Below are 11080 nucleotides of genomic sequence, written 5' to 3' on the forward strand. Positions count from 1 at the left end.
AGGACATTTGACTGGCCTGCTCATAGCAGGCGGTATTTTTTGAAATATTTTTTTTTGTTTCTACGACATAAAAATCGTTAAATTTTCAATTGGGGCCTTTTGCATATACTTATTGTTCACAAAACTAGATGAACTATACAAACCAAAATACAAAATCAACGCCATAATTAGTGAACATTCAGTCTGCTGCAGTAGTCCTGTGCGGTTTCGTTTCCATCGCTGGACTTGTGGCCTACATGTTTGTCATTCCATAGTAAAGTACTAGGAGTCTGTGGGCTGTCAAAATGGATGATGGCTGCTGACCATGAGCTTGTTTGGTCTTCTCATCACCTCTAGTCCTTCCCTTCCTCTTCTGTCTGCTTTTTGCTTTATTTTTTTTCCCTGACTTTATTTTCTTTCCTTCTCTCTCGCCTCTCCTCTCCTCTCCTCTCCTCTCTCCTCTCCTCTCTCCTCCACCACCTGAACAATTCTCAAAGATGAGAACAGAGTGTCCAAACACAGACACATTTGACATGAACCAGGGCAGGAAACGTGGTGAAGTCACACACATTCCGTCACCTTTAGAGATAAATCAGCTGTCAAAACGCCAGCAGGGTCTTAATCCACCCAGCAGTAAGTGTAATGTGCTTCAAAGCAACAGTACATTTAAGGCAATCGACATAATGCAGGTATGTACAGTACATTTACAGTATATTTGGAGGACTGGTAACAGATGGTTTTGAAGAAAACAGTTCATTTAAAAAGCATAATTTTGCTTCTAATGTATTAATTATGACTTTTAAACAGTCAAGTTTAACATGCAAACATTATCTTTCATATTAAGAAGCACACAAGAACAGAAGCATTTTTTTTTTTTATGCTTAAGCCACCCATCAGTCTTGATTCTCTGTAATTAACAACAGAGGCACTAATCAGTCTTGCAGCAGTGTGTGTGGACTTGCGAAGAGCTTGATAGCTCTGTCTTTGCCTCTGTCCTGCCCTGATAGAGCCCTGCTTCTTAGCTAGGCCCCTGAGGTGGCCACATATTTGTTGGGTGAGTAAGGAATGTGGTTACATGCCTTAGACATTAGCTATGACGGAGAGCTGGCTCCACAAGAGAGGGAGGTAGCAGCAGCAGAGGAGGAGGAGGAGGAGGAGGAGGAAGGGAAGGAGGGAGGTTGGGTAGAGTCTGAGCTCACAGCAAGTGAGCTCATTCACCCCCAGAGCCTGAGGATAGAGTGCAGCTCCGTCATCCGTTTTTTGCAGAGAGAGAGAGACAGAGAGAGAGACAGAGAGAGAGGCAGAGAGGAGGGAGGGAGAGGGAGGAGTGTAAGCCAATGACTGGGCGAATGAGAGACAGGAGAGTGGAGCAGCACAACAATAGTGGGCTGCTCTTCTGGCTGTGGACTCAGAGACAGAGAGAGCGCTCAGAGAAACACACACAGACGCTCTGTAAACCAGCTGCAGGCAGATTACAGCTGGCCTTTACATACAGGCGTTTACAGGCCACTCACTTTTGTTTTTCCCCTCTCGCTCTCTCTGGCGACCATTCTTCACGAAACCACAGAATTTACCAAATATTGAAGCAGGAGCATTTTAGGAATTTTTGTGGTCATTGAATTGGATTTTGGCCATATGTTGACTTGAGGAACGTGTCCACAGACATTTTGGACTTGTATTTGTTGTAAAGGGTCCATTTTCGGAGGGTTGCCGCCTGGACACTGCAGCAGCAGCGAACTTAAACCAGAGTGGAGTTTTGTGGACTTTGGATTTTCACACTACAGACTGTGGGCTCACGCCGACCACCCGTCTAAGGAGAACCCTTCTGTTTGTTTGTTCTGACTCAGTTTTGTGTGGCGAGGGGTCGCTCCATCCCTGGAAGAAGGAGCAGCAGAACATTTCCATCCGTGGGTGTGAGTGTGTGTGCGAGACAGAGTGTGTCCTGGGGGATGCCTCTGGATGTGGTGATTGCCCCAGCAGAGGACTGTTTTTGGCCGGACCTGCAGGACACAGACATGAGGCTGAAGATCAGGGTCCGCCGGATGAAGGAGGGGAGAGAGCTTCGAGGTGTGTACCCACCTGGAGGAGAGGAGAAGGGACGCGTGTGCTTGTGTGTGTGCAAGTTAATGAGATTAGAACATCCCTCTGTGGTGGGCAACATGTTGAGGATGAAGGCCTGTGTGTATGGTGTATAAGATGCATTGAATACATGGAGCATGGAGCGTAGTTTACGGTGTGGAAGTTGGGGATGTAAACACTTCGAAGTGTACTTGCTGGAGGCATGGCTGTAAAACGTTGAATGGTTATTAAATCATTGAATACAGGTGTGCAAGGGGAAAGCCCCTGGTAACGGTTTGTACCCTGCAGATGAGTACAAAGGCACAATTGACTCACAGGTATTGACGTATTCCAGTTCGGGCTTGCCGCAAATGAAAGATAGATGTGAAGTGAATTTTAAGGATCTGTAGCGCGATTTGCCGCCACAACAGGCTAAAAAGAATACAGCCGAACCTGCTAATTGTTTTCCCACCTTTTTTGTTTATGCAGTTAATTTGTTTCCAGAGACAGAATAGGAGAGAAGGGGGATTAAGAGGATGACATCATGAAGACAAGAAGCGATGAAGAGGAAAGAGAGGAGAGAAAAAGGGCTGGGGGGAGTCGAGGGGGGGGGGGGGGTGTGAGAGCCGTGACCCGAGGTATGACATAGTGCTCATGCTCGCTCAGCCTGTGGTCATTGAGATGTAAAACTATCACAAAGGCTCTTTCTCTTTCTCTTTCTTCCCCTCTGCTCTTGGCTTTTCTCTCTCGCCCCTGCTCGCTCTTTCTCTCTGCAGAATGGTGTCTTGTGGAGATTATGTTATCAATATGTGTGCAGCGTGCACTGCAGGTGTTTAACATAACACCTTTTCACACAGAGCGATGAGGCAATGCAGAGCAATGGCACGGTGGAAAAATCCTTTTCGTACAACAGCACAGCGTCATGCATGTTGCACAAAATATCCATTCAGCTATTCAACAATTACAAATCATTTTCTAGTGTCATAATTGGAACATTTTGCGTATAAACTTAGGAGAATATTAATGTGGAGTTTGTTTGTAAATGCAGACACTTTGAAACACATCCAAGCGCTGGTCTGAAACTGTAACGCTGTTAGCACAGTAGCTCTCCACACCTGCCACTCTTCACACTGTTCGTGCACATGTACACTTTATCTCTACACTACCAGGTTTCTGCTGCTGGAAGTGACAAATTTATGAGCTCAGAGAAAGCTGGTAAGAAAATCACAGGACATTTTCCCTCAGCAGATGAAAATAGAAGAGTATGTCACAGGTACTGAGAGGCACTTTAACACGTCTCTGTGGAAATAGACTTGTGAACGCAGACTGAATTACAGGAGGGTTTATAGTCCTATATTGCAGTAGCACAGTACTGCTGAAACAGCAATTGATCAAAGTGACACGCTCCAGCTATCTGTCCAGTAAGATAAAGGAACAATAGACAGTTTAACCATCAGCCAAGATGACGTGTTGATGATGCCGTCATACCCGGCCGTCATTAAGCTGATGCCCTGCATGAAAAGCGATGACATCATCCCACTGTCTCATTCAGGTTCTGTCAATCTACACATTTCTAACAGACGTGGCTCCAGTCTACCCACAAAAAAGCACACACGCGCACACACACACACACACACGCACACACACGCACACACGCACACACACGCACACACGCACACACACACTCTCATTGCTTCTTCAGGCTCCAGCACAGCCTTTGTGGAGCTGAGTGGGACATGTGTGCAATGATGTCATGTTGGGAGGGATGTGTGGAGGGGAGGGGGGTCACATTGAGATGCTAATGTCCCCTCATAGTGGAGGGGGACAGCTGGAGGGGCACAGAGGATGGCGTCATGTCTCCCCTGATATGAACCACAGAGAGGAGAGCGATGGAGGGGTGCGGGTAGTCATTCAGTCAAATCAATGCCCTCAGGCTGTGTGTGTGTGTGTGTGTGTGTGTGTGTGTGTGTGTGTGTGTGTGTGTGTGTGTGTGTGTGTGTGTGTGTCCCTCTCCATTAACAGACGAGTTAAAGAGGGCAACTGAAAAGCTGCCCTACAGAGTGGCTGAAGCGCACACACACACACACAGATGGGGGACGGGGAGGCGGGGGGGGGGGGGGGGGTCTTGTATCGACAAGGCAGTCAATTGTACCAACAGCAGTGATGTAACAGCAGAGCGCCCATTAACCATAACTGGCCGAGCAGGTGTTTGGTGTGTCTGTTCATCCGGTCGATATCTCCGGGACTCCACCACCATTCATCTTTTAGCTTTCTGCAGCAGCACACCCCCCCCCAAAAAAAACTTCTGAATTTGTTTCCGATATCTTCTGCTAAACACACACACACATTTTTCATGCCTGTGGGCGAATAACCTTCACCCTCAAATTGAAGTGTGCTAGATGTAGGAAATGACTGATGAGGAAAGGGACCTCCGCTCACTACCAGCGAACAAAGAAGGCCTGAGTGCTCGGCTCTGACGGGGCAAGAGAGGAAAATAAGCAGTTGCATAAATGATGAAGTGGGCAGAGAAAAACGGAAAAAGGAAGTCAGCGCTGGCTAGCGTTGCCGATGGCGACACAGTGCCCTCTTTCCCGGTTGTGTGTTTTCCTTCTGCTGGAACATTTTTCTTTTTTTTTTTTTTCTTTTTTTTTTATAGGAGTGTGTTTTTGAGAATTGGGTTAGTGGCATCGTGTCCAAGTACAATTTCCTGATTTCAGTGTGTGACTGAAAATGACAACACAAATATTGAATCACGTTTATCTCTTGAGTTTAACGTAGCAGCGTTTTGGTTTCTGCTGACCGTCACGCTGCACTGAAGGTGAACTCGTCTCTCCCATTTGACTTTCTGATGTCATCTACATGGACAGCTGGGCTGGTGTGTGTCACGGGGTATTTTCAGTGACCTCAGGGTGAGTGTACAGTGTGCTTGTGAGTGCGCATCGTGTGCTTAGATTGGAATGGACAGATGTGTCATGGTTTTCTTGTGGAGAATGTGAGGCCATGTCTCCATGGGCTGTGTGTGTGTGTGTGTGTGTGTGTCAATGTCTTTGTGTGCCCTCTATGTCTATGTGTGTGTGTCTTGTTCCATCTTGACAACACTAAGGGAGGGGTGGGGTGGGGGGGGGGGGGGGGAACACACGTTTAGCCAACTGTCATCAACATCAATGACCTTCCTCGTTGTCACGGCAACCTCAAGTAGAGTGGAATCAGGTGACGAAGTGACAATAACGTGCTATCTCCTGTGTGTGACTAATGTCCATTAGCGCCGACCATGTAAAGCTTTTGACTACAAGGAAGGTGTTTGTGATTGTGTTGACGTAATGTCACTGTAATGTAATCGCTCTTAAAAGAAAGCAGGCAGACACACTCAGACCTGCTCTCTTATCTCTGACTTCAGTCTCCCGTCATGCCACTAACCCCCACCCCCACCCCACACACACACACACACACACACACACCCAATCACACACTGGCCAGCCCGTCTTCCTGCTCTTTAATGTTTATTTAACAAGAGATGAGGTCAGCTACAGTCATCATGGATTTAATTATTCATCCAGGCATACTCACAAGATCAAAGTGTAAAAGGATTTATTTTTAGACGAGCGATTTCATTCATGTGTTCACTTCCCTTCATTCATACAAACACACTTTCTCTCCTCAGTGCTATACACAAACACACACACACACACACACACACACACACACACACACACACACACACACACACACACACACACACACACTGTCTCCACTGTGGAACGTCCTGTCTTCTAACAACTCTCTAACAATGTCCTCACATAGAAAGGGAAATGGTTGCTATGTGACGTGAGGCTTTTCCTGTTGATTTAACTGTCTCCTGGAACAAATCGCTTCCTCACACAGATAAAGAATACACTATATGTGGCACCATTATTTTATTTTTTTTTTTTTTTGCCCTTGTGTGTGTGTGTGTGTGTGTGTGTGTTTGTGTTTGTGTGTTCTCCAACACCAGCAGCCTGAGAACAGAGAAACCAGGAAGAAATCCTTCAAAGAACCCTTCCTCCCTCTGTTATATCAATTAGTGACGCTGTAGCATTGCCCATAGGATCACTCAAGAGAGGCTCCGGTGGAAATTGTACAGTGCCAGCGCACGCTATAGCCGAGTGTGAACTACAGATGTTGGCTTAGTCTGTGCTATAGAGGCCAAAAAGGTGAGCTCAGAGAGTGGTGCTTGCGCAGCAGCACTCCCTCGACCTCTTCTTCTTTGCATTAAGCTTTCCCTCCCGTATCGCCGAAGTTATCTGATCGCTCCTTACTGCATATATCCATCTACCCTTCTCTTCACTCCACCCCCCATGTGGAGCACTGATGTCATCGCTCCGCCGGGTTGCCATTAATAGCTGGAAACAGACAGGCCTTCTTCACTGTGCTCTTAAAGGGACAGTGCACCCAGAATAGTACTGGGTCATGAGCAGGCACCCGGCCTCCTCACTCCTCAGGAGCAGGAGCATTTGCACAACTTTTTTTTTTTTTTTTTTTTTTTTTTTTTTTTTTTTTTTATCTGTTGCGGACACAGTACTCACTGCTGACACTGTGTGCTCTGTGTGCTGTGTGTGTGTGCGTGTGTGTGTGTGTGTTGGCCCATGGTTGCTACATGAGTAGTGCAGCTGGGTGTGTGTTACAGCGGAAGGCAATGTCCTGCCTGCACTATGCTGTGTGTGCTACTTTAGACCAGTGATGTCATGTCTCACTCACTCTCACTCTGTGAATGTGTGTGTGTGTATTCTGTGAATGTGAGTGTGTGTGTTCTGTGTGTGTGTGTTCTGTGTGTGTGTTCTGTGTGTGTTCTGTGTGTGTGTGTGTGTGTGTGTGTGTGTGTGTGTGACACACACTGGCACACCTAAACACACCTAAACACACTCGCGAGTGCGCTACGACCCAGATTGGGTCAGGCAGGGCTGAACCTAGATTAGGTTCTAATCTCCTTTCTGGTACTCAGGGTTTCCTTGAAGTACTCCCCACCCTTCTCCACACTCCTCTGCGAGGTCATTACCCACTCCTCAACACATACACACCTCGCCCCCAGCTCCTCTCATCATCCACCACCCTGTAGTTATACAACCGCGGCACTGCAGAGTAATGATGACTGTGGGTATTTGTGTTTGTGCACTGGGTGGGGAGAGAACTAAAGACAGTGAGAGTGAATATTAAGCATATGTTGACTGCAAGATTATGTGATCATGTCTTCATCTTGTTAAAATTTGAGTGTGTGCATGTGTATGTCCGTGCATGTCCATGTGTGTGTGTGTGTGTGTGTGTGTGTGTGTGTGTGTGTGTGTGTGTGTGTGTGCAGTGCGTTTGTCAGGGGGATGTTACTGGGCCTCTGTCCTGGCCCTGCACCTGTGGCCTCTCTCATTCCCCCAGCCTGACGCAATGCCCTGCTACAGGACATGAGCTCATGCAGGAAACAGAGCCACACACACACACACACACACACACTCACACACTCACACACTCACAGACACATATGCCAAAAGTGGAGCCGCCTGCCTCTTAAAGGGCCAGACACACATTCCTGGCCACCCGGCAGTTAACCTAACAAGCACACAGAAGCACAGAGAGCCTCTTTTTTTTTTTTTTTTTTTTTTTTTTGCTTCTGTTGCCCTAAACGGGACCCAGACATGGTAGCCCAGATTCCCCTCTGAAAGTCTATTGAGTGTCTGCCTGCCCTGCTAATGGTGCTGGAATGTTCTTGATGAGTTCATGGCAGTCTTTGCAGAGTTCCCATGTGTGTTGTGTGACTGTTATGTGGAAAACCATTAGTGTACCTAACCGGTTTTCTCCCTTCTTTATTTTCCCTGCAGGAGGCTTTGCAGCTTTCTCCTCCTGTTTCCCCGGCCTGTGTGAAGGGAAGCCTGCCACTGCTCTGCCTATGAGCTTGTCCCAGCCCTGTTTGCCTGTGGCTAATGTCGGGCCCACTCGCATCCTGCCACACCTCTACCTGGGATCACAGAAAGACGTCCTCAACAAGGTATGATTTATCTTTGCGCTCATGTTATCGCCACAAATGAAAGACTGACCGACTCGTTACGGTTACCTGGCAACCAAACATGACCTTAAACCCCTTTTATCTCTGTCTCTGTAGGATCTGATGGCCCAGAATGGTATCACCTATGTGCTGAATGCCAGCAACACCTGCCCCAAGCCAGACTTTATCAGCGAGAGCCATTTCATGCGCATCCCAGTAAACGACAACTACTGTGAGAAACTGCTTCCCTGGCTGGACAAAACTAATGAATTCATAGGTAAGAAGCGGGGATAAACATTAAAAACGAGGCATACTGTGTTTGGATTGAAGGTGTAAGATTAGAAGTGCAAAGCACAATAGCCACCGAGGGAAGTGTCTTTATAAGGAAGTGAATACATCTCAAGTTATGTGTGATATTCAAGGCAACATATCCGCACATTATCAAAGTTAATCATATGCAGCTTACAATAGCGGCAGGTATGATTCCCTGTGCTCTTCCGGGGAATGTCAGCTTGCTGACAATGGGCACTGATTGCCTCCAGAGACTTTCTGCTAAAGAGGAGACCCGTCAGGGATCTGCAGTGTTGTGTTTAGTGTTTGTGTGTTCATACTTGTTAATTCCCCCCCCCTAACAGACAAAGCTAAGGTGTCAAACTGCAGAGTCATTGTGCACTGCCTGGCTGGAATCTCGCGTTCAGCAACCATCGCCATCGCATACATCATGAAGACAATGGGCTTGTCATCAGATGATGCCTACAGGTACGCTCGCTCCTCCCATCCACCACCAGCTGAGCTAAGGTGTCAGCCCCGGTAAAAAGACAACTCAGAAATGTTAGACGACCCCCTCCCCCGGTTGTGTGAAATGAAATTGTTAGACGGCTGCCAGGTTGCAGAGTTTGTACAAAAGGCTTTGCTTTGCCCTGTCAGGACAACACTGGGACAGTAAAACTGTTTCCACTTAGGTTAGTCCTGACCTTGAAAAAGTATGTCTCGTGAGTTCAGACAGGATTTACTGTAATACCTTGTCCCTAGATAGTACTCCCAGCATTACATGACATGTTTTTAAATGGCTTTCCTGTGACTTATTTTTTTTGTTTCACTTTTTTTCTCCCGACAGGTTCGTAAAGGACAGAAGACCGTCCATATCCCCCAACTTTAACTTCCTTGGTCAGTTGCTGGAGTTTGAGAAGGGCCTGCGATTACTCCAAGCTTTAACCTCTGATGACAAGATCTCCGAAAACAACACTAAGCAAAGCTCGGAGGTTAATGGGGTCACCACAGGTTTCGAGATGAATGGTCATCACAGCAACTTTGACTCGTCTGTGGCAGATCCACACATCGCACCAGAACCCAAGCTGCCGTCACCCACCTCCCTCCAGCAAGGCTTCAACGGCCTGCACCTCTCGGCAGAGAGGATCATGGACACTAACCGGCTCAAACGCTCCTTCTCCCTGGACATCAAGTCTGTCTACTCCCCTAACAGTCCCCTCTGCCTCGGCCTGGCACCCACGCACTCTGAAGACGTCCCCAAGCTCTGCAAGCTTGACAGCCCAGGAACAGGCACCTCCAATGGTGTCTGCTCTCCCGTCCTAGACAGCCCCAGCTCCTCCGATTCCCCGTTCCCCTCACCCGGCAGTGGGGGCAGCATAGGAGGTTTGGGGCTCGGAGGAAGTGAAGGAGTCCATCGGCCTGGCTCTTCCTCATCCAGGCCCAGGAGAAAAACCAAGCACAGCTGCGGCAGTTCCCCGGTCCACTCCCAACCACAGCAACCTCCGCAGTCCCTCAGCTTGTCGCTGGACCACAAGAGCCCCAGTCTGGACGAAAACCTAAAGGGCTCCCTGCTCCTCTCGCTACCCTCCCTGCCCACCGTGGGGTCTGGGGCCATGTGGACCAAACACAGAGACACTGTCCAGGCCACCACTCCCGTCACTCCGGTCACCCCAACCACAGATGTTCCTTGGCACTTTGGGGCAGAGGAAGGTGGTAAGGGAGAGATGGAGCTGGGAGGAGGAGGGGATGGACGGGGAGAGGAGTCGTCAGTGAGGTTCGGGAGCAGCTCGGCATACGTGGCGTTTGGGTGCAGCGAAGGCGTGCGGTTACGAGACAAATCCCAGAGGGAGAAGCCCTCGGCGCCACAGACACAGAGAGACCACCGGGACTCCACGTCGTCATCAACGGTGACCATGTCCGCCGGCTCAACCAACAGCGGACCTGCGTCAGAGAAGCAGTTCAAGCGGCGCAGCTGTCAGATGGAGTTTGAGGAGGGCATCGCCGAGACGAGGTCCCGAGAAGAACTGGGGAAGATCGGCAAGCAGTCAAGCTTCTCGGGGAGCATGGAGATCATCGAGGTATCCTGACAGATAATGGACATGACCAGAGCCGTCCCCTGGGGACATAAATGGACCTGGTTAGAGGGAATGCGAGAAGAGGACATATGAGGTGGAGCAGAAGATGTGTTGTTTTATTGTGCTCTCCTCACAGACAGTGTTAAAGACTCCAACTGAGAGAAGGACAAATACAAGCTGAGAGTTAATGTGAAAAGGTTAGCGAGCGAACGAGCATTCGCACCTGGACAGACAGAGCCTCAGATGTGGTGCTGAGCAGACCATCCTGAACTCTTACACAAATTGGAAGAAAGGTCTGGGGGAGGGGGAGGTAACAGTGGGGGGAGGGGGGGGGTCCACTGTAGGTACTGAAACTTTTGATGTTTATGAGCTCTGTCACCGATAAAAAAAAAAAAAAAATTAAAAAAAAAAAAAAAAAAAGAAACCACACAGGGCAAATGTCATGTCGCATCCCTAATATATAGAATTCCCTTATTTTGACAAGAGTTCAGACACAACCTGCTTGCCTGTGGTCAAATGTAGTGTGCTTCAGTGGGTGTATAGCTTGTGATTTGAACCAAGCCCCGATGTTTCCTACCCAAAGCTTCACCCCGGTGTCAGAAAGTATCAGAACCTCGCACGGCTCTGTCTGCCTCCCCCCCCCCACCCCCCCCACCCCCACTCCCTCCCTTTCCGGTGCGGCTCTGCCTGC

The 11080-nt window shown here is 48.5% G+C and overlaps 1 protein-coding gene across 7 annotated transcripts in view; it reads left to right on the plus strand.

Annotated features, from left to right (window-relative positions):
- The window catches only part of dusp8a (dual specificity phosphatase 8a), a 43951-nt gene extending 32871 nt beyond the window's left edge, over positions 1 to 11080 (plus strand). For 6 of the 7 annotated variants that reach the window (XM_069162085.1, XM_069162090.1, XM_069162084.1 and 3 more), the window contains 4 exons: positions 7881 to 8047; positions 8162 to 8321; positions 8680 to 8803; positions 9162 to 11080. In XM_069162085.1, the coding sequence (XP_069018186.1) occupies positions 7881 to 8047; positions 8162 to 8321; positions 8680 to 8803; positions 9162 to 10401 (1691 nt within the window). In that variant the 3' untranslated portion in view covers positions 10402 to 11080. Of the gene's footprint in view, positions 1 to 1219; positions 2047 to 7880; positions 8048 to 8161; positions 8322 to 8679; positions 8804 to 9161 lie in introns of those variants that run through there. The other variant, XM_069162091.1, reaches the window with a different exon arrangement.

This window comes from Embiotoca jacksoni, unplaced genomic scaffold (assembly GCF_022577435.1).
Source record: "Embiotoca jacksoni isolate LCO1_2020_lvr unplaced genomic scaffold, fEmbJac1.0.p SCAF_3, whole genome shotgun sequence".
NCBI lineage: Eukaryota > Metazoa > Chordata > Actinopteri > Embiotocidae > Embiotoca > Embiotoca jacksoni.